The following is a 24,563-nucleotide window of genomic DNA, read 5'->3' as shown; positions in this document are numbered from 1 at the left end:
GAATCCTTCTGGAGATTTCTTTATTACATTATAATAGCTAGAATTATCACTTTGGAATTAGACATTATACCCTAGCTCATGTGTTTATTTGTTTCATGACTTTGGGCAAAATTCTTAACCTCTTTGAACCTCGATTTCCTTACCTATAAAATCGAATTAAAAGTATTACCTACTTCATAAGGTACTTAATTAATACACAGGAAATACTTAGAACATGCCTTGCATACAGTACATGCTAAATTAACATTAGCCAACAATCAGCACATGGTATTGGATTTTTCTTTTTATAAGCCTACCTATTTGACTAGGCCTTGACTTATTAAAAAAATTTTTAGAATGATTTTTGTTTTCAAAAAACTGACAGATTACCTCAGTGTCCACTGCATAGAAAATCCAGTTCACATGTTCTTAGTTCAATCACTGAGCAAGATTTTCACAAAATGAATCTGAATGAGACAATTTGAATATTTTCTTCCATGAAGGCATGGAGTTACTCATCTACGTTGAACTTAATCATTTCAGTTTTTGCCAACTCAGTGATTGCAAATCCTGGGATTGTACTAAGGAAACATAAGAATCTTTATGAATGGACACGACCAAAGTACCTGAACTTCGGGGCAGCCGTAGGCTCTGTCTGTATGAGCACAGCTAGCTCACCAGGCTGCACACTGCAGGGAGTTCAAAGAGAGCAAGCTCCCAACGCCAAGGGCAGTGCTCAGCACCGATGGCTGACTACCTGCCCAGCTCGCCAATAGCTTTCTGCTCTTGGCTCCTGAGCCCTCCAGTTCCTGACTTCATTCCTGGACTCTAAAGGTCTGATTCAGGCCTAATTTACATTTATCATCCCTTTTGGTTGTTATTGATTCAGCCAGCATCCATGAATCCAGAAGCAATGTTCCAGACTTCCAGTTTCCAGTCTGTCCTGAGAGTTTGGAACTTATCACTTCTATCCTCAAAAGAAGAAAAAAGGTGAGTGAACTGAAAATCAACAACTCTTCTTAGATCTGTCAGATAATTGCGGTCACAAAGCAAACCACACTCTGAAAACTGGAAAGACAGGTGAATACAGAGAATCAGGGCTTACTAGGAGCAGAAGCCGGTGGCTGAAGCCAGTATCAGCTGGAACATTTAAAGGGCTATTGACTAACTGCCAGAAACTGAGAGTAGATTAGTTTGAGAGAAAAGTTTCTAGGGCCCAGCCTTAGCTGAGCCCCCATGCTTTCATGAACTTATCCAGGAGACCCACCAAGTTCTCAGGATGAAGATCAGAGAAAAATGCCCTCATGCTTCCTACATGGGGAGAGGGAAAGTAATCATTGTAAGATACCTCCAGAGCATCTGTTCTCGTTAACAAAAGCTTGACCTCAAGGGATACTGTTTTACCAGAACCTACCCAACACGGGTTTTATGAGAGCCAATCCAGCAAAGGGTCAGGGAAATACCCAAATCCAGCCCCTCTCACCTTATTGTCTTACCTCAGTGTAGCAGAGGCAGGGAGAGGGGTTGGAAGCACTTGTAAAGATCACTGTCCTGGGACACAGGCCCATTTGAAGACCAAGACTTAATCATATGAATATAGAATGAGACCTCCCACAACACATCTAACTACCACACAAATAGTGTTCCTGCATAATAACACCTTAACAAAAAAGATTAGAAATCAGACAAAATATGCTCTCAGGGTAAGATGGAATTAAACTAGAAATCACTAAATAAATAAGTAAATAAATATTTTTTTTAAAAAAAGTAAATAAACTAGAAATCACACAGACAGCTAGAAAATCCTAAAATATTCAGAAGTTGAGCAACACATTTCTAAATAAACATGGGTCAAAGAAGTCTCAAGAGAAAATTTATGCATATTGAAAAAATATGTTTAATATCATAATCCCAGTGAAAAACAGCGATCCAATTTCTTTTTAACTGGTTTGTTCTCTTATTCTATTTTCAAGAAAATAGCAATTGTATTTATGTAGTGTTCTAGATTTTTTAAATGCTTTTACATATGTAAATTTATTTAGTCATTTATATTTAAGTGCCTCTGAAAAATACATGATTCATTCATAGAAGTAAAAACTAATAAGCTGTTTCTTCCAAGAACATATTCTAAACTATCTCCTTAGCATTAGAGTAGTTTGGCTGTCACGATTACCTGCTTTCTGACTCTGGTTAACTAAGGTAAACAAATTATCAAACTATTAGGCCAAATATGTTTATTTTTTATTTACTAGTATATATTAGTTTCTATTTCATTAAATAAAATAATAATCATAGTAATAGGCAATATTCATCATGCATTCTGTCAGAAACCATGCTAAGTACTCAGATGTTTTATATCATTTAATCCTCACAACAGGGAGACTGTTTTATTATTATACCCATTTTTACAAGTGAAGAATCCAAGGCCCAGAGGAGGAAACTAACTTGTCCAAAGTCACACGTCTTGACAGACTAAAACTGTAAACTTCTGTCTGACTCTAGAGCAGATGTTGGCAAACTGCCAAATTTTTACTTGCAGGACAAATCTTGTCTGTCACTGTTTTTTATATGGCCTTCACTCTGAGAATGGCCTTTACATTTTTAAGTGGTTGAAAAAAATCAAAAGAAGAATAACATCTCATGCCCTGTGAAAATTATATAAAATTCAAGTTTGTCCATAAAGTTTTATTGGAACACAGTCACTGTCATTTATTTATGTGTTGTCTATGGCTGTTTTTTACTCTACAGTAGCAAAGTTGAGCAGTTGTGACCACAAACTGTATGGCCTACAAAGCCTAAAATGTAAACTATCTGACCCTTACAGGAAAATGTTACAGAAAGGTTATACGAAAAGATGACTCCTGTTCTAGGGTGCTAGTTCCTGTCTGCCTCACAATTATAGCCACTGTGGGAGCAATGAATTGTTGTGGAGCTAAGTGAATTGTGTGCATAAGATTATGTAGCTATGTAAGAGGCAGAATCAGGATAAAAATAAGGATTTTGGATAGCTAGGCCCACGTTGCCAATATTATATCCATTGCCTTTGCTACCAGAGAGCTAGTCTATACACTTTTGTAAGAAAAGATCCTTTTAATTTACATGGATATTTAATTTTTAAAATTAAAATATAAACAAAAAGATAATTATTTAACAGACTAATTTTTATGATTTGCTTTGAATATTGATCACTAACTATCTGGTCTTAGCCTAGAAATATATAATCTTACAGCATCTCTGTATGTGTGTAATCTAACATACACTAAAATGTGTACACATATTTAATTTACACACATATACCAGACATGCAGATATACACATAGTTGCATGTAAACATGCAATCTAACATATGCTAAAACGTATACACATTTAATTTGCACACATATACTATACATAGGTATACATTTACATACATATCTACATGTAAGCACATATGTACGCACACTTTTCCCTGCATATACATGTGTAAGCCCTTGTGGTAAGTCATAACTAACCTTGATTTTTTCCTCTCCAATGCCCTTTCTTAAACAGCTACCTCAACTTACAAACACGGAAATAATAAAAAAATTTTGTCTAGCTGCAAAGGACCTACATATGGTCGTATATATGACCATTACAAAAATGCATTTACAGCATACTTCATTCCAAAAACAGGGAATGAGAAATATAAACGAGATAAAGGGAGTAGAAAAAGCAACTAGAGAAAAATAAAAGCAACTAGAGTAAATAATTACATTTGTTCCATTGGTTCTATCCAAGTAACAAGACAACTTCCATTTTCTCTATATTGCAACATCCCAATTAAACCAATTATTTTGCCAAACTTGACAGTTTGTTATTTAACTAAATTCATAAAATGTTCAAGGAGAAGTTTTCCTGAGAAATGCTCAGTTATGACTGCATCAAACATCTTTTCCAAAATGCGTGTGCCTTTGAAGAGCACCAAATAACTTTAGTCTAACATGATCACTAAATGTCTAATGTTCTCAGACAAAAGACTGAAGCTGGAAGAAGTAATTAAAACCAGATCCTAAGTCAGTACATCTGAGACTCCAGACACTTAATCTGCATGTGCTGCGGTTTCCAGTTAAACACTAAAATGAGGTAATTTTTTATTCTGATTATGTTCATGCCTCTTGCAAAACCTAACCAGGGTAAAAATGTTTATCTCATTTTTGTCATTAAATCATGATGTTGAATGTAAGTTTCAATGTCTTGTGCTAAAAAGAGAATCTCCCATAGTTACCTTTTATAAGTAACAAGAAAGCAAATTCCTGATAAATTGTGGATAATGTAAATATCTCAATATAATCACCTTATTTTACTCCCTTCCCCTCTCTTTTGTAAATCCAAATAAGGAGTTGTGAAATAGGTTTCTGTGTCATTTTCTCTTCTCACCTTCTTTGTCTCCTCTCTTTGGGGACTTAATACTTGGGCTGGAGGAGGCACAGAGGAGAAAGATTGTCATATGCCCAGAAGTATGAGTATACTGGGAACCTTAGAAAGGTAAAACTGATTAACAGCCACAACATACATATACACACCAAAAGCAGGAGAAAGAAAAAAAAGTTTTTGTGAACTTGAATAGAATAGCTGATCTTATGTAACTAATAATTAAATAATTCTGTATTTCCGTGCTCCTGTATTCCCTTTTTTTATTTTCTCTTCTAGATCACTGAAAAAATACATGCCAATTTTTTAAAAAATTACATTTTTTTCCACTCATCTGAATGATCATGTAGTTAGCATATGGAAGAAGGCTTTTATTTCAAGTCTAAGAGTGTCTAAAAATAGTGTAATTTTCAGGTTTCAAGGACCGAAAATAAAAATGCCTGGAACCCATAGAGTCAAAGAGAAATGGCAAAAAGCTCTGGCTTCCTAATACTTAGCCTCGTATTTTTTGTTTGTTTGTTTTAATGTTTTCTTATTTATTTTTGAGAGAGAGAGCACAAGCAGGGGAGGGGCAGAGAGAGAGGGAGACAGCATCTCAAGCAGGCTCTGAACTGTCAGCAAAGTGTCAGATGCAGGGCTCCATCTCATGAACCACTCATCATGAGCTGAAACCAAGAGTTGGATGCTTAACTGACTGAGCCACCCAGGTGCCCCTAGTCTCATATTTTGATCAGCACTTTCTCATCCCATGGAATATTTTAAAAATTAGTAATTGGTGTATGTTAAGAGTCCATGTCATCACCATGCTAGGTTTCCAATGTAATTGATCACCATATAAAAAATATAGCCCAGGGAGGGGAGGGTGGGTGATGGGTATTGAAGAGGGCATCTTTTGGGATGAGCATTGGGTGTTGTATGGAAACCAATTTGACAATAAATTTCATATATTTAAATATATATATAGATAGTCCAGTATTATAAATGTTAATATTTAACTGTTTTATTTTAATAACCTTTGTTCTGTCACCTTGTCAAAGACCTTTTAAGAGCCTGACTTTATCGTATTCGTGGATAAAGTTTTATGTAAATGTACGTTTAACTTTTAAATGAACTGTAGTAGGGTAAATCATTGTTTAACCTTAGAAAAACCTTTTGGCTTTTTCTCTTAGTAGATTACAGGCATCTAAATGTTTTGTAACCCCTTTTGTTAAAACCTTGTCCTATATGTAAGTTGTTAGTCCTTATTTATCCCATGAGTCTAACACTGGGAAGAGAGAGAGTAGAGAGGAAAAATGAGAAAATAAATTCCCTTAGTCACCTTAGGCTATGGAGACCTGTCTAAAGTCCAGTTTACCTTGTCTCAATCAGGATATTTATAATCCACTTATTTTTTCTACTCTGACCTATAAAGTTTGTTCAGTTTGTGCTTAAATTTTAACCATAATTGTTTAAGAGAAGACCTTAATTATCTTACCTGAATTCCAACATCGGTGATTTTATAACACTCAGATAGAGAAAGTTCCTTTAATTTTTTATGTCTGGAAAGTGTCATCAAACCCTAAAATATAAATAATATAAAGATCATTTTGTGATTATAATTTAGTACAAACAGTATATGTCTAGTAAAATAACAACCTTTTATGCAAAATAGTTTAGCTTCTGTCTTATATTTCTTTACACTTGTAAAATTACTTTCATTAGGCAACATTTTAAATAAAAATTTCAGGTTGTCTCTAATGTTTTATAAAAAGTATGATAGAATCCTCCTGAGGCAAGGGAAATAAAAGCAAAAATAAGCTATTGGAACTACATCAAAATAAAAAAAACTTCTACACAGCAAATAATCAACAATACTAAAAGGCAACTCACTGAATGGGGGAAGATATTTGCAAATAATATATATGATAAAGGGTTCGTATCCAAAATATATAAAGAACTTAACACTTAATAAATGAGTAATCCAATTAAAAAATGAGCAGAAGACATGAATAAACATTTCTCCAAAGAAGATACCCAGATGGACAACAGACATGAAAAGATGCTCATCATAACTCGTCATCAAGGAAATGCAAAGCAAAATTACAATGAGATATCACCTCACACCTGTCAAAATGACTAAAATCAAAAACATAAGAAATAAGTGTTGGTGAGGATGTGGAGAAAAAGGAACCCTCTTACGTTTGTGGGAATACAAACTGATGTAGCCACTGTGGAAAACAGCATGGAGGTTCCTCCAAAAGTTAAAATTAAAATTACTATGATCCAGCAAATGTACTACTGAGCATTTACCCAAAGAATACAAAAATGCTAATTAAAAGGAATACATGCACCCCTATGTATATAGTGGCATTATTTACTATAGCCAAATAATGGAAGCAGCCCAAGTGTCCATTGATAGATGAATGGATATATATATATATATGTATATATATGTATATGTATGTATATAGTATTCCATTGTGTATATATAAAGTTACCATGTGACCCATATGAATGGAATATTATTCAGCCATAAAAATATTGAAATCTTGCCATTTACAACAACGTTGATGGATCTGTAGAGTATTATGCTAAGTGAAATAATTCAGAGAAAGATAAATACTATATGATATCACTCATGTACAATGTAAGAAACAAAACAAATGAGCAAAGGAAAAAAGAGAGAGAGAGAGAAAGAGAGACAAAGAGACAGACTCTTTAACCATAGAAAACAAACTGATGATTACCAGAGGGGAAGTGGGTGGAGCATGGGTGAAATAGGGGAAGGGGAGGAAGAGTGCACTTAAAATGAACACTGAGCATGAATGAAATCGTTGAGTCACTGTGTTGTACACCTGAAACTAATATAACACTGCGTGTTAACTATACTGGAATTAAAATTTTTTCAATAATAAAAATTAACATTAAATTAAAAAATAAAAAGAGGGCATTGGCCACTCTTTCATTTCTCCTCCTCTTGCCCCGGATCTAGCATAGGAAGAGGGAAAAAAAGTGTGACAGAATCCCAAAGCCAGAAATTTCCTTGTTACCTGTGTTTAGGTAAATATTATCTAAGTCAATTATTTTGAAGACACTTCATGTGGCTATTTAATCTATTTGTCAGTAAATTCTTACTTGTGCCCAGTCTAAAAATCTGAAATCTTTAGCTCATTTTACTATGTTTAATTGCTTGGAGAGGGAACAGATCTTTATATAAAGGCCTACAGACAGACAATCATTCATCAATAATAGCTCTCTCTTTCGGTTTAAAAGCTTTGTTTCTTGGGGTGCCTGGGTGCTCAGTCGGTTGAGTAAGTGTCCGGCTCTTGACTTAGGCTCAGGTCATGATTTCACAGTTCGTGAGTTTGAGTCCTACATCAGGCTCTGTGCTGACAGCAAGGAACCTGTTTGGGATTCTCTGTCTCTCTGCCCCTCCCACGCTCATGTGCTCTGTTTCTCTCTCTCTCAATAAATAAATAAATAAACTTTTAAAAAAGATTTAAAAGCTTTGTTTCTTTTTAGTTAAAAAAACGTTGATTACACTTTTTAGTTCTTAAATTTTTTTAATGTGTGGTTCTGCTGTTTCATTTCTCAGTACTTTCGCCATTAAACTGGGGAAACTGATTAATGTGCCTTTTAGATGCCATTTTCCTGGTTTATTATGCTTCCTATAAAAGGTGGACAAGAGCAGTTTCCTCTCATTCTGTGGTCCCAGAGCTGACTGGCAGGGAAAATACCAGAAATGGTATATGGATTTGTCCTTTTTAAATTTTATTTACAGGATTGGTTTACATTTTATTGAGCTTAAATACAACATTTGGATCATAATTTAAAATGGGTTATGCAAATATTATATCCAGTTGTTTCACTGATGTACATATTAGGCCCTTTTGTTTAAAAAATAAAATGAAATCCAGGTCAAGGAAAGAAGTGCTTGAAAATCTTTTTTTTCTTTTAATAATCTTTTTTTATTAATTTTATTTTTTTAAATTTACATCCAAATTAGTTAGCAGATTGTAAAAGAATGATTTCAGGAGTAGATTCCTTAATGCCCCCTACGCATTTAGCCCATCCCCCTCCACACCCCCTCCCATAACCCTCTGTTTGTTCTCCATATTTAAGAGTCTCTTCTGTTTTGTCCTCCTCCATGTTTTTATATTATTTTCGTTTCCCCTCCCTTATGTTCATCTGTTTTGTCTCTTAAAGTCCTCATATGAGTGAAGTCATATGATTTTTGTCTTTCTCTGACTAATTTCACTTAGCATAATACCCTCGGGTTCCATCCACATAGTTGCAAATGATAAGATTTCATTCTTTTTGGGGGCGCCTGGGTGGCGCAGTCGGTTAAGCGTCCGACTTCACCCAGGTCACGGTCTCGCGGTCCGTGAGTTCGAGCCCCGCGTCGGGCTCTGTGCTGACTGCTCAGAGCCTGGAGCCTGTTTCCGATTCTGTGTCTCCCTCTCTCTCTGCCCCTCCCCCGTTCATGCTCTGTCTCTCTCTGTCCCAAAAATAAATAAACGTTGAAAAAAAAAAAAATTTAAAAAAAAAAAAAAAGATTTCATTCTTTTTGATTGCTGAGTAATACTCCAGTGTGTGTGTGTGTGTGTGTGTGTGTGTGTGTGTATATAGATATATATAGATATATATATATCTATATAGATATATATACACCACATCTTCTTTATCCATTCATCCATCGATGGACATTTGGGCTGTTTCCATACTTTGGCTATTGTTGATAGTGCTGCTATAAACATGGGGGTGCATGTGTCCCTTCGAAACAGCATACCTGTATCCCTTGGATAAATAACCTAGTAGTGCAATTGCTGGGTCGTAGGGTAGTTCTATTTTTAATTTTTTGAGTAACCTCCACACTGTTTTCCAGAGTGGCTGCACCAGATTGTGTTCCCAGAAAATCTTCTTAATTGATGCCACTGTTTAAACTGCAATTTCTAATTTCATTTAACAGTTTTGTATATCATCCAAAAATAAAATCACTCCATTCATTTTTAAAATTTTATTGCAAATGTGGACTCTTTGGGTAGGAACACATTATGTTTTCTGCCTCCTTGTTTCAAAACAAAAAAATTACTAAACCCTGTGGAGCCAGCACATGTGGTCTCAGTTCCAGATGTGGATGCTATTTTTTTTTATTCATGTTAGAAGAACTGGAGCTTAGATATTCCCCCAGCAGAAACCAAATTGTTCAAACAAAAGTAATAAGTAAGAGATACAAGGTTTGTCTCATTGCCCTGTACTTGATAATAGCTAAGTATGTGTTATTATCCTATGGGGAATTTGTCCTATGAAACTATCTCTGGAGTTTTCACTTTTGTTTTTACTTTTATGTAGCCGAGTTAGAATTTTTTAAGATGAACTGGAAATGAAGTACACCTGCAAAGTATGACATTTGACAGCCTATATTCTCTTTACCACTTTATTCAAAAACACTATGTGGTAATATTAAAATAGAATGCTATGTTTCATCACTATAATTGTTCATTAAAATATATGGCCTCAAAATTTAATTAAGATAATTAGCCATTAGGTAAATGCACATCAAAACCACAATGAGATATCACTACATACCTACAATGATGGCTATACTTAAAAAGATAATAAAAAATGTTTGTGAGGATGTGAAGAAATTAAAATCCTTATTCACTGCTGATGGGAATGTAAAATGGTCCAGTCACTCTGGAAAATAGTCTGGCATTTCTTCGAAATATTAAATGTAAAGTTACTATATGACCCAGCAATTCACTCCTCAGTATATACCCAAAAGAAATGAAAATATATGTCAACACAAAAAACTGGACTCGAATGTTCCTTAGCAGCATTATTCGTAATAGAAAAACAGTGAAACAAGCCAAATGGCCATCAACCGGTAAAAGGATAAATAAAATGTGTTATATCCTTATAACAGAATATTATTTAGCAATAAAAAAGTATGATGCATACGACCATATAGATAAACATGTAAAACATTATGCTGAGTAGAAGAAACCAAACCCTAAAGGCCATATATTATATGATTCCACTGATTTGAAAAGTCCAGAATAGGTAAATATATAAAACCAGAAAGTAGATTAGTGGTTGCCTAGGGTGGGGTAGAGGGTGGGTCCAGTCTAGGGAGTCACTGTTTATGGTGACTTTTTGAGGTGATGAAAATGTTCTGGAATTAGACTGTGGTGATGGTTGCATAACTCCATCAATATGTTAAAAACCACTAAATCGTACACTTTGAATCATAGAATTTTACAGTATTTAAATCATTTCTCAATAAAGATGTTTGTAAAAACTGAGATTGATTGGCATAATAACCATATAGCTAAATACAGAGTAGAAATATTCCTACAGCATCCTTCAGTCCAAGATGAACACAGAAATTTCTCAGATCTGGATGGCCAATCTCTTAGCAAGACAGGGAGCGAGAGATGCCATCATCTAATGTGCTGGACAAGTTACCAAAGGTCTTGCTGTTGTAAACACAACTTTGCAACTGAGCAGCAGCAAATCTGAGCCAGCTGGAGGAGATAAGGCGTCCGCTGAAAACTGCCTTGTGTTTGTATGGGATGACAGCTTCTCAGTACAAGTGAAATACACGATTCCAGTCAACAGGATTCATTTTTTAACCGCTTTTTGACTCAGAAGGTTTTCAGATAAATGACCTAAAGAACATCAGAGCCAGCTAAGTAAAATGTTCTGCTTGGCTCCGTGAGGTTCATAAATGCTCCAAATTAGGTGTTCTCTGAAACACTTGTTAAGTGCTTGGGATGAAAATCCTAGGGACTTTACTTCTAGTGGGGTTGGAAAGAGGAGAGTGGGAAAACAAAAAGAAGGAGGAATGAGGAATCAACAAAAGGGAGTGACTGGGCCTCCCTTGGGTAAAGGGCAGGTGGACGCTTACTTTTCAGGGAAGTTGTAACCGTGAAAATGTAAATCCTCCTTGATGTCCTTCAAAAGTCAGCCAAACTCATGAATGTTTTGCAGGAAAAGTTTTGGCTTATTTTCCCAAAGTATAGGAAGGGAATAAATTGTAATCAAGTGAAGCACAGAGGAAAGTTACTCGTGTGGTAGCCAAGATTGCAGGTGGTATAGTTTCATCATTATTCATTATTATTGATTATTATTCATTATTAATGAAACATAGTTTCATTAATATATCTGTATGAATATAGTTTTATATATACACACATCATATACATAGTATATATTTTTAAGTCTGCCTATACATACATATATAGGTGGTATGTGAGTGCAAGGTCCCAGGAATTCACACAAATCCCAAGGAGTAGTTTCCTCCTTCATAGGCCATGGAACTGAGGGATCTGGATCTGAGGAACTTAAGAATTCCTAGTAATTGGTTTATATTATAGCTCTGGTATCAGGTCCAATGAAGGAAGCGTCAAGACATAACACTCGAAAGCAGGCACCAAGTCCCAAGAGTCTTGTACGTCATTCTAAGGAATTTGGGCCTCATTGTGTGCAACAGAGTAAAACAAAACTTTCCCTCTTGAAGGAATAGGAGTTGATACATAAGTGGCCATAATGCAAAAAAGAACGAGCATGTGTTTCAAGAAAGGTATAGGGACCACAGAATGGGGGGTGGCTGTCTAGAAAAGATTTTCATGGAGGAAGGGGAATTTGAATTAAGCCTTAAAGACTAAGTAAGATTTTGATAAGCAAAATAATAAGAATAGTGTTTCAGGCTGAGGAAATGACATGAACAAAGACTTCATAAGGATTGTGTGAATTGTTTGGGAAGTAGTTCAGTCTGGGGCCACTGGAAGAAGTGGGAGGGGACACTGAACACTGCCAGGAACAGCTACATGTACACAAGTCATTTCAGAGCAAATTCTTAAAAACAATTCTCCCCACCCCCACCCCCAATTTAATATCTGGAATTGTTTAGCTGATGTATATAGACATCAGCAATGAACTAGTTACCAAATGTTGGGATGGTATGTGTGTGTGTACTTAGTATACAGCTAAGTCAAACACCTGTATGCTCCTTACCTAAATTCACCAATTGTAAACATTTTGCTGTATTTGCTTAATTAATATGAGTGTGTGTGTATAAATATACATAGTTTCATTAATATATCTGTATGAATATAGTTTTATATATACACATATATACATAGTATATATTTTTAAGTCTGCCTATACATACATATATATACAAGTTTTCTTGATGCAGTTTTTTTTTTTTTTAATTTTTTTTTTCAACGTTTATTTATTTTTGGGACAGAGAGAGACAGAGCATGAATGGGGGAGGGGCAGAGAGAGAGGGAGACACAGAATCGGAAGCAGGCTCCAGGCTCTGAGCCATCAGCCCAGAGCCTGACGCGGGGCTCGAACTCCCGGACCGCGAGATCGTGACCTGGCTGAAGTCGGACGCTTAACCGACTGCGCCACCCAGGTGCCCCTTGATGCAGTTTTTTAAACTGGAAGTTTGTATCTCTAAATCCCCTTCACCTAATTTGCCCATCCCCCCACCTCCTTCCCCTCTGACAATCACCAATTTGTTCTCTATATTCGTGTCTATGTTTTTTGTATGTTCATTTTTTTAAATTCCACATATAATTGAAATCATATGATATTTGTCTGTCTTTATCTGACTTATTTCACTTAGCATAAGACCTTCTGGGCCCATCCATGTTGTCACAAATGGCAATAGCTCTTTTTTTTTTTAATTTTTTTTTTTTAACATTTATTTATTTTGGGGACAGAGAGAGACAGAGCATGAACGGGGGAGGGGCAGAGAGAGAGGGAGACACAGAATCGGAAGCAGGCTCCAGGCTCTGAGCTGTCAGCCCAGAGCCCGACGCGGGGCTCGAACTCACAAACCGCGAGATCGTGACCTGAGCTGAAGTCGGACGCTTAACAGACTGAGCCACCCAGGCGCCCCAGCTCATTGTTTTTTATAGCTGAGTAATATTTGTGTATATAAACACACACACACACACACACACACACACACACACACACCTCCTCTTTACCTATTCATCTACTGATGGACACTTGGGTTGCTTCCATATCTTGGCTTTTGTAAATAATGCTGCAGCAAATATAGGGCTGCATATATCTTTCCAAATTGGTGTTTTCATTTTCTTTGCATAAATATCCAGTAGCAAAATTGCTGGATAATATGGTATTCCTAGCTTTAATTTTTTGAGGAACATCCACACTTTTCAATAGTGGCTGCATCAGTTTACATTCCCACAAACAGTCCAGAAGAGTTCTCTTTTCTCCACATTCTTGCCAATACTTCTTATTTCTTTTCTTTTCTGATAGGTGTGAGATGATATCTCCCTGGTGATATCATCTGGTTCACCTGATGATTTGGACTTCCCTGGTGATTAGCAATGTTGAGTATCTTTTCATGTGTCTGATAGCCGTCTGTATGTCTTCTTTGGAAAAATGTATTCACATCTGCCCATTTTTCCACTGGATTTTTTTGTTTTTTTTTAGGTGTTGGGTTGTATAAGTTCTTTATATATTTTGGATATTAACCCCTTATCAGATATATCATTTGCAATTATCTTCTTTCATTCACTAGGTGTCCTTTTTGTTTTGTTCATGGTTTCCTTTGCTCTGCAAAAACTTTTATTTTGGTGTAGTTCCGATAGCTTATTTTTGCTTTTGCTTCTCTGACCTGAGGAAACCTATTCGTAAATATGTTTCTAAAGCTGATATCCAAGAAATTACTGCCTATGTTTTCTTTCAGAAGTTTTATGGTTTCAGGTCTCACACTTAGGTCTTTAATCCATTTTGAGTTTATTTTTGTATCTGGTATAAGGAAGTGGTCCAATTTCACTCTTTTGCCTTCTTTTGTAGCTGTTCAGCTTTCCCAGCACCACTTATTGAAAAGACTGTCTTTTGCCCATTGTACATTCTTGCCTTCTTTGTCATGAATTAATTGGCTGTATAAGCATGAGTTTATTTGTGGGCTATCTATCTACTATTAATCACTGTGTCTGTTTTTGTGCCAGAACCATACTCTTTTGCTTACTATAACTTTGTGGTATATCTTGAAATCTGGGAGTGTGATAACTGCAGCTTCGTTCTTTCTCAAGATTGCTTTGGCTATTCGGGGTCTTTTGTTCGTTCCATACAAATTGTAGGATTATTTGTTCTAGTTCTTTGAAAACTACTATTGGTATCTTGATAGGGATTGCACTGAATCTATACATTGCTTTGGGTAATATGGACATTTTGAAAATTTTAATTCTTCTAACCCATGACCATGGATTTGTTAGGAGTTTTTTTTTATTACAAATTCAATTTTATTACTCATAACCAGTCTGTTAAAAACTTCTAATTCATCCTCATTTGCTTTTGGAAGACTGTAATTTTGGGGGAATTTATCCATTTCTTCTAAGTTGACCAATATGTTGGCATATAATTTTCAATAGTATTCTCTTATATCTGTGTTGTTGGTTGTTATTTCTTCTCTTTCATTTCTGAAAATATTTTAGTCCTCTCTCTTTCTTTTTTGATGTGCCTGACTAAAGGTTTGCCAACTTTGTTTATCTTTTCAAAGAACCAGCTGTTGATTGGATTCATCTTTTTTTTTTTTTGGTCTCTATTTCGTTTATTTCCACTCTAATCTTTCTTATTTCCTTCTGTTTACTAACTTTGGGCTTTGGTTGTTCTTCTTTGCCTAATTCCTTTAGGTGTAAGTGTGGATTGTTTATTTGAAATTTTTCTTGTATTGAGATAGGCCTGTATCACTACAAACTTTCCTCTTAGAACTACTTTTGTTACATCCCAAAGATTTTGGACTATTGTGTTTTCATCTTCATTTGCCTCCATGTATTTTAAATTTTCCCCTCTTCATTGACCTATTGGTTGTTTAGTAGCATGTTGTTTAGCCTCCGTGTGTTTGCGGGTTATTTTTTTCTCTTTAGTTTTTTTTTTCTTGTAATTTATTTCTAGTTTCATTCCATTGTGTTCAGAAAAGATGCTTGATGTGAATTAAATCTTCTTAAATTTATTGAGACTTCTTTTGTGGCCTAACATGTGATCCATCCTGAAGAATGTTCTGTGTGCAGTTGAAAAGGATGTGTATTCTGCAGTTTTGGGGTCGAATGTTCTGTATTATCTGTTAAATCCATCTAGTCTTATTCACAGCCATTGTTTCCTTGTTGATTTTCTGTCTGGATGATCTATCCACTGACATAAAGTCCCCTACTATTATTGTATTACTGTCAGTTTATTCCTTTATGTCTGTTTAGCTTTATGTATTTGGGTGCTCCATGTTGAATACATCGACATTTGCAATTGTTATATATTTCATATTATATATGTTCTAAATTTACCTGAACCATTTGAAAATAAGTTTCAGATATCATGATACTTTACCTCTGAATATTCCATATGTATCTCTCTAGGAATAAAGACATTTTAGGGGCACCTGGGTGGCTCAGTCAGTTAAGCGTCCGACTTTGGCTCAGGTCATGATCTCACAGTTCATAAGTTTGAGCCGCATGTTGGGCTCTGTGCTGATAGCACAGAGCCTGGAGCCTGCTTCGGATTCTGTGTCTCCCTCTCTCTCTGCCCCTACCCTGCTTACTCTCTCTCACTCAAAAATAAACATTAAAAAAATTTTTAAAGACATTTTCCCATATATATAGTACAGTATATATAGTATTATAATACTTAAAATTAATAGTGATACCATACTATTTAACAGAAAACCAATATTTGTTTTTTATTCAGGACTCAGAGTTCATGCATTGCATTTAGTTGTCATGTCTCTTTAGCCTTTTTTTTTTTCTTTAAATTTTGTCTTTTAAGCCTTTGACTTTTAAAGATCTCAGGCCAATCATTACATAGAATGTCTCTCATTCTGGATTTGTCAGATTGTTCCTACTGATTAGATTCTAGGTAAAAATTTTCTGCAAGAATACTACCTAGGTGCTGTTGCAACCCTTTAGGGGCACATATATGAGACACCCCACTGTTGGTGATGCTGCTTACTCACTTGACGTAGGTGGTAACTATAGATCTCTTCAATAGCATGTATTTTTACTTTTGATTTAATAAATAATCTGTGGGGTAATTCTTTGAGACCACAAAAATACTATGTTTCTCAGAAACCTTTTAGCCAAGTTAGACTTCAGATTAATTGGTGATCCTTGCCTAAATCACTTTTTCCATTAGGAGTTGCAAAATGCTGATTTTTCTAATTCTATCCTTTCTTGTATATTTTTTAGCTTATTTCTAGCTTTTCTGTCACCCTTTCTCTTCAGTTTTGCTGAATATTTTAGGAGGTGTTTTGAATAAGATTATTTTAGACGTAACAACTATTGCAGTTAATTTTTTGTGTTACCTTAACAATCTTCAAATTTTCCCAAATCCCTGTTGACCACATTTACAAAATGAAGTTACTGTTTTGGTTGGTGTGATTATGTTACTCGTTGGCAAAAGATGACACACTGAGGAAAACAAAAACACCAATACTTTGCCTTGTTGTAAGACTGAACATTTGGTCACAATTTAAAAACAAACATGTTTTGTAAATGAAATTGAAGTGGGTGAAACCTTATTAAACAAAGCTTAACGTTCTGAAAGTAAATTTATTCTTTAAAACTTGCACATGGATTTTTTTTTCTGAGACACTGTGTTTGTAGAAAAAGTCTGGAAAGATGGTCTAAGAATAGTAATATTAGAATAAAATATAATGTAATTTATCTAACAGCCACATAGCTACAAATCATCCTTATTTATAGTATGTTTCAGTTTGGAAACTGTCAACACTTTAATACAGACATACCAGAATAGTAAATAAGCATAAATAAACTTTATAATCTGTCTTGCATGTGGTTAAAGAAATAATTTTTTGGAAAAAATCTACATAAAATGACATAAGATTGCATAGTTCAACTTTTGATTCTTTTTTTTTTTTTTTTACAAGCAGTAGCTTGTGGGCTTTCCAATTAAAATACTAAAACTGATCTCTTTCCCACAGTAGTGAGATAAGCTGTTGTAAGGATATGGAGAAAATATGACAAATGATTAATAACTACATTGTTATAAACAGTTCATACAAATTGGCAGAAGTATTGATACCCCAATGTCAACAGAAAATTCATAGAAGGTGAAATATAATTGCAATGAAAAGCAGCAGATATAGGACAAAATTATTGATATCACTAGATTTTTTTAAGTTTATTTATTTGAGAGAGAGAGAAAGAGAGCACGAGCAGGAGAAGGCAGAGAGAGACAGGTGAGAGAGAATCCCAAGCAGGCTCTACATTGTCAGCACAGGGCCCAATGTGGGGCTCGATCCCACAAACTGTGAGATCATGACCTGAGTCGATATCAAGAGTTGGGTACTTAACCAACTGAGCCACTAAGGTACACCTAGAATTTTTTAAAATGCAAATTCAAATAACAATAAAGTTCTAATTCCTAGCGATTTTTGCAAAGTTATAACAGGTAATCTTGATGAATGAGTATAAGTCTACCATAGTTGTTTTATTGCAGATGGCAATAAAAATCGCTACAACCTATAGGGAAAGCAAATTGCCAAAACAACAAAATGTCCTGTTCAAAAGAAGAGAAAAATTGATGGGGGAAAAGTTTATAACAACTTTAAGGCAAGCTGCTTGTCTTATTCTTGGTTTTACACTCAAACCTAGAATTGCTGCTCTAAATATTGTAGGACTTAGCTAATTCTGTTTCAAACGAAAGAAGAAAATAACAAAGAAAAGAATGAATCAATAAATATGTGAAATTCCTCAATGTTTGTGAAAAATAATTTACAATAATTTGGAAAAAACAACACCTGTGCCCATCATTAAGTCTTTTTGTACATCAACAAAAAAGTATACAAAACATTAACACCATGCTTAATTCCTTTACACAGACCCATAACAGTACTGGGCAGTTTACTGTCTATCCCAAACAAACTGAAACAGCACACAGCACCAACATTCAAGCAAAATACTAAGCTGTGAATGTTGCCATGTACAAGTATATACATAGATGAGCAATTTTATTTTACAAAAATTGATGCTTCTGTTTTCACAGTACTTGAGCCACCTGTGAAATTTGACCTTGCTGACAATCTCTTGCTTTTGGAAATACCACCTCACTTGGTTCCCTTGATATCAGTCTGAACTCTTTCCTCACCTGCCTCTCTGGATGTTCATTTTCAGTTTCCTTTGTGGGTTCACCTTCCAAATCCACCATTTCGTGGAGTCTTGAACTTGACCTCTTTTCACCTTCTGTCTCTCATCTGTGACTTCCATCATGTCAACCATCGCTACATCTAGCTCAGATCCCCTTCCTGAGCAACAGATCTTTCCTGATTGATAATTAGACACATTAATGTGCCATAAGCACCTCAAACTCAGAATTGCTACTTTCAGAGGACTAGTACTTCAGTTTTTCCTACTCTTTCTGCTAGCTTCAGGAAGGAGTCTGGTGAATGGCTCATGATGGACTTCTCTAAGTACCTTGCTCTTTTCTCTGAACTTTGCAACTTTTATGATTCTCTTTATAGGTCCTAGATTTCCCTGGCTGGGAAACCTATAAATATAACCTGTGAAACTTAGCATATTTGATGTTTGAATACAGGATATTAAAAAGCACATTCTATCAAATAAGATGCAGTGAGTGCCCAGGAGTCTAGAATAACTGAGAACTCTGATGTAACTATTGGGCATTCAGATCATGAGCAATCTAGAAAGGAAAAAAGGTCCCTGACAGCAGACATAAAAAGCTTCCTTTTATACTGCCTTTTTTTTTTTAAGGATAAAAATGAGATGTTAGTTGTAATAGAGGGGATAGAACTTGGAGGTTGTTGAAAATCTTTGTGTAAATTTTCTGCTTTCAGTAATGGTTGAATTGGAATATACCTAGTTACTATGATTTCTTGCCAGACATATTGAGGAACAAAACAAAACAAAAATGGTGATTCCAAAAGTCAAATGGCTATGTATTCTTTTCGTCACTCAGGATTGAAGGGGCCCGTAGTGTAGAGAGATGTGTCCTAGTACTGGAATTAAACATGTCTAAAATGGAATTTGGCATCTTATTTACAAGTCCTAATCTCTCTCTGATGTTCTTTTTCTGGGTTCTGGTACCACCATGTCTGCAGTTGACCAAGTAAAAACTTAGGAATTTTCTATGTCTCCTTCTATCCCCTCTGCTCTCCATATCCAACCAATCACCAGGCCCTCCCTACCTACATACTTCCTAAGTATCTCTCATACATGTCCCTTCTGTCACCACTATCAAAACCTCATTTCTCGCTGTATGAGTTCTACTCAGAGTTCTTCAGTGGCTCCCACTGTATATAGCATGAGTCTGAATCTCTTTGCAGAGCACCCAAAGCCAGTCACGTTCTGTCCTCTACCTCTTTCTCCGGCCTCATACCCTATCTTCTTGGGCCATGCTTGGACAATACAAAGTCACCTGTGGATCTCCCAATACAAACCCTCTTTCATGTCTCCATGCCTTCCCACCTGTTTCTTCCTCCACCAAGAATGTCCATCTTTTCCTTGCAAACATCTACTGAAGCTTTCAGCTACACCTCAGAAGCTGAGAAGTGTCCCCTGACTCCTCTATAAATGGACAACAGAAACATAAGCACTCACTTTTCAACTCATTCATGCTGCCAAGATACAGCACATGTACCCAGATGTATGTATCTTCGTCACAACAAATATACCTCATATGTCATAATTTGAATAAATCATTGCTAAGATGTATTGACTGTTTACCATATGCCAGGCACTATGTTAAGCACTTTACATTTATTATCTTATTTAGTCCTCACACATTTATTATCTTATTTAGTCCTCACAACACTATGAGGAAAGTATATTTTAAACACTGTTTTAAAGAGAGGGAAATTGGGGCATCTGGGTGGCTCTGTTGGTTAAGTATCTGACTTTGGCTCAGGTCATGATCTCATGGTCCGTGAGTTCAAGTCCCACGTTCAGCTCTCTGCTGTCAGCACAGAGCCCACTTCGGATCCTCTTTCTCTCTGACCCTCCCCTGCTTGCTCTCTCTCAAAAACAAACATTTAAGACAATAAAATAAAATAAAGAGAGGGAAATGGCACAGAGAAGTTAAGTAACTTGCCCAAGGTCTCTTAGTGTGATGGCACCAGACGAGATGTGAACCCACACTCTGGACTTAGGCTTTTGGTAACTTTTAACCAAGTAGTGTTGTTACTCTTACTGTTATTGTTTTGCCACTAGACTGTACCTTGAGCCCAGAACTATGGCTGTAAATTTAGTACTCCCAGTACCTCACATAATATTTAACACACAGTTGACAATGAATAAATATCTGTGAATGGATGAGTAGTCTGTAAAATTATCTGTTTTTATGGAGCCAATTTTCTCCTATGTTGTGGCATATTCTCAGGATTCTTGGATAGAATCTATTTCCCTTAGTAATTATGTGAGTTAGTGTTTATATTTCATATGTTCCTTTCTGAACAATTTGCTGTGTTTGGTATTGCTTACCACATTCTTTTAGAAATGAAGGACAAAACTTATACTTGGAAGTATGTTTTATCTTAATTACCACCATATCCTCTTTCTTTCTTTCTTTCTTTCTTTTTTTCTTTCTTTCTTTCTTTCTTTCGTTTATTTTTGACAGAGAGTGACAGAGCACAAGCAGGAAGGGGCAGAGAGAGGGAGACACAGAATCCCAAGCAGGCTCCAGGCTCTGAGCTGTCAGCACACATCCTCTTTCTGAAATCACTGAAAACACTATCTTGTACAAAGTCCTTCAGAATGTATTTTAACCTCACAAGTGATTTTCCCTTTTATACTATGGTTAGCAGTTAAAATTTTATGCAGTTAAAACTTTCTTTTTTTCAATGATTTTTATTTATTTCTACTTACTTGATTGTTAGTATGAATTTTGTTATCATATTTTTTAATGTAGTAACCACTCTGATCTAATTTACTGACCTACAGGTCTAAAGGAAAACAGGCTTTGGTCAACACACAGAAATAGGTCCTCTATATATTTATGGAGAGAAAGAAAATCAGCATCTATGTTACCTAGAAATAGAGCAACTGGCCTTGAGACTCCTTGCCTCCTACCTGATGGAGGTCAAGAGGAGAGTTCTGGCACCAACGACTCTCCTTGAGGGAAGTGACAAACTTAAATTGTTCACTTCTTTTTGCAATTTTTCTAGTAGGCATTTTGCCAGATACAGGAGACAAATGCCTGTAACCTCTGTAAGGAAAGCCACTATTGCTACTGGTGGTAGCAACAGATTCCTATAAAGCCAGTAGCTAGGAGATGGGCCTGGAAAGGACTCAAAAGAGGTCCAGCTCCATATGGAAGAGTATAACCAGGGCAGAATTCTTGTTATGTGCCTTTGAAAATCCAAGGCAAACGCATCTGCCTCTGAGTTTCCCTGCTTCCTTTTAACTCCCATTCTTTCTATTTATCGAATCCCAAGCGATTTCATGTGTTTCCTGCTTTAGAGGTTTTGCTTCACTGAGCCTCAGGCCTTATTTATGTGTGTGTTCCATGCAGATGGGTGGTCTCTTGAAAGTGTACCGTCAGATGAAGACATTCAGCTGTAAGCACTCCTACTCCAGCTCAGAGAATAGCTGAGAAAATGTGGAAATTGAAGAAGCCGTGTTTGGTTGAAAGGAAGGAAATGGTATGAGATTCATTCATTCACTCACTCCCTGACTCACAAATCAAATATTTTACATGCCTCTTATGAACTAGGCATTATGCTAGGCTTCCCAAAGATGGGATGATCCAGGCCTTACCATCAAGAAGTTTACAGTGTTGTAGGGAGACAAGTGTGCAACAAATATTAAAGTATAATGAGTTAATGGCTTTACTGGGGCCATTGTGAAATATGGTAGAAACAAGACAGAGAAATCCTAAGTCTGCTTAGGAGTTCCAGGAGAGCTTCACACAGTTGAAACTTGAGGTATAAGCAGGAATTTACTAGGTGGACAAGGGGAGAGGGTATTTCAGACACAGGGAATAACTTGCAGAGATGGGAGGCAAGGGGAGCGTGATACGTTCAAGGAGCTATAGGAGAGTCAGCTCTGTGTCTGTGGAGCCGAAGATGAAAAGTGGGAATCTGGGGGACGTGAAATGGTAGAGGTGGGCAGCAACAATCTCAGGAAGAGTTTGGACCTTTACACTAATTGTTTAGACTTTAAACTGTAAGCAGTATGGAACTCCTGCAGAATATGCTCCAGGAGGCATTAGGCTCCAATTTGCATGCTGAAGGATCACACTGCAGCCGAGTGGAGAACAGATTTGAAAACAGTGATATTTAAGACAAGAGAGGTTAGTAAGGAGAAATAGTGCTTGAACTACAGCAGTGGCAGCAGAGATGGAGAGGAGGCAAAGGGATAGACATAAGAAGTATTTATATCATAATACAATTTAAACTTTATAATATATACAATTAAAATTAACATGGAATGTGCATGCCAATATTCAATCAATTTTTTTTTGAAGTTCAATGAAAATAATTTGTGTGCTACCAATAATTCAAGAGGTATTATTACTGGGAGGCCATCTAAATAGATAACACCTCTCTGGAGAACTATGCTGTAATGTGACAGAAATAAGACACAGGATATTAGGAACTAGAGAATGCTTGTTTAGGAAAAACACCTAGAGACATTAATGTCACCATGTGATTTATGTTTTCTTAAAGAGAGAATGCATCAGTAATATAAAACCCATTGATATTTCCTTGGAATGATCTGGACTGGGAAGTGTGATTTTCTGATAATTATGGAGAATATGACCAATGTTTATTATAAAATTATTTCGAAAAATCTTGAAAGGTACCATTTGCCAAGATGCATTAGCTATTGTTATGATCCTCATTGATAATTTTCTCAGCATCTACCTATCCAGGCACATGAAAAATAGAAGGAGGAGCGTCCCAGGCAGACGTTACAGCATGTATAAAGGTCCTGAGGTAGGAAAGATTTTTGACTTGTTTGAGGAGTGAAAAAAAAGGCAGTGGAGCTGGAGGAAAGGAAATGAGGGGAGCAGGGGCATGAGGTGATATTGGGAGAACAGGCAGGGATCTGTTTAATAGTAAATATTCTTTCAAATTTTGGTCCTTTCCTGGTTTACCTTCTGTGTTTTATTAAACACTGTTGGATATTCCCTTAATACTCCACACATGGTTACACTCCCCTGGTTCTCTTACAACCTTTCTCACCTTCTTTCTTTAGTCCCCTTTATGGATTCATCTTATTTCCACTCCTTGCCTTTAGTCTTTCTCCCCTCCAATCTGTCCTCCAGAGAACAACACAAATAATGTATCTAAAATGGGAGGCTAGGGGCGCCTTGGTGGCTCAGTTGGTTAAGCATCCGACTTCGGCTCAGGTCATGATCTCACAGTTCGTGAGTTCGAGCCCCGCATTGGGCTCTGTGCTGACAGCTCAGAGCCTGGAGCCTGTTTCAGATTCTGTGTCTCCCTCTCTCTGACCCTCCCCTGTTCATGCTCTCTCTCTGTCTCAAAAATAAATAAATATTAAAAAAAATTTTTTTTTAAATAAATAAAATAAAATAAAATGGGAGGCTATTATGACTCTGACTTCCCTGCTAAGTGTTGTCTCCTCATCCATTGGTTCAAGTCCAAGCTCCTTGGCCTAGGATGGAATTCCTCAGTGACATCTCCTTTTCACAGTACATTTTAGTAGTGTGAAGCTGCATAAAGTTCCTTGAACAAGCATGCATTTGCATGCTTGCATGTCGAGCAGGCTGAGTTAAGAGATCCCTTCCTCTCTTCTTCCAACACTACACCTGCCACACCATGTTTAAATTACTCATACTTACCCTTCCACATTGGACTGCAGAGAACAGATCTTATTCCCATTTGGTAACTCTAGAGCTCAGCATTTGTTCCTTCATTCAGTGAGTATTTATCAAGTGTCTATTACCCCCCAAGGTTCTGGGAAAGCAGCAGTGAGCAAAACAAAGTCTCAGTCTTCTTGGATCTCACATCCTAGTAAGGGGACTCTAGGAAATAGCGTACATGATAGGCACTCAAGATATGGTACTCATAATTAAAAATTTCAAAAATCAGGGGCCCCTGGGTGACTCAGTCAGTTAAGGTCTCACTCTTGATTTCAGCTCAGGTCATGATCTCACAGTTCATGAGTTTGAGCCCCATATCGGGCTCCATGCTAACAATGAAGAGCCTGCTTGGGATTTTCTTTTTCCCTCTCTCTCTG

At 36.4% G+C, this 24,563-nt stretch overlaps 1 protein-coding gene across 1 annotated transcript in view; it reads right to left on the bottom strand.

The window, feature by feature from the left end:
* The window catches only part of FBXL13 (F-box and leucine rich repeat protein 13), a 212,635-nt gene that overhangs the window by 23,894 nt on the left and 164,178 nt on the right, over positions 1 to 24,563 (bottom strand). The window contains exon 18 of the mRNA XM_030307806.1: positions 5,843 to 5,926. Within this exon, the coding sequence (XP_030163666.1) occupies positions 5,843 to 5,926 (84 nt within the window). The remainder of the gene's footprint in view (positions 1 to 5,842; positions 5,927 to 24,563) is intronic.

This window comes from Lynx canadensis, chromosome A2 (genome assembly GCF_007474595.2).
Source record: "Lynx canadensis isolate LIC74 chromosome A2, mLynCan4.pri.v2, whole genome shotgun sequence".
In the NCBI taxonomy this organism is placed as follows: domain Eukaryota; kingdom Metazoa; phylum Chordata; class Mammalia; order Carnivora; family Felidae; genus Lynx; species Lynx canadensis.
This window is presented reverse-complemented; position numbering and strand designations above follow the sequence as displayed.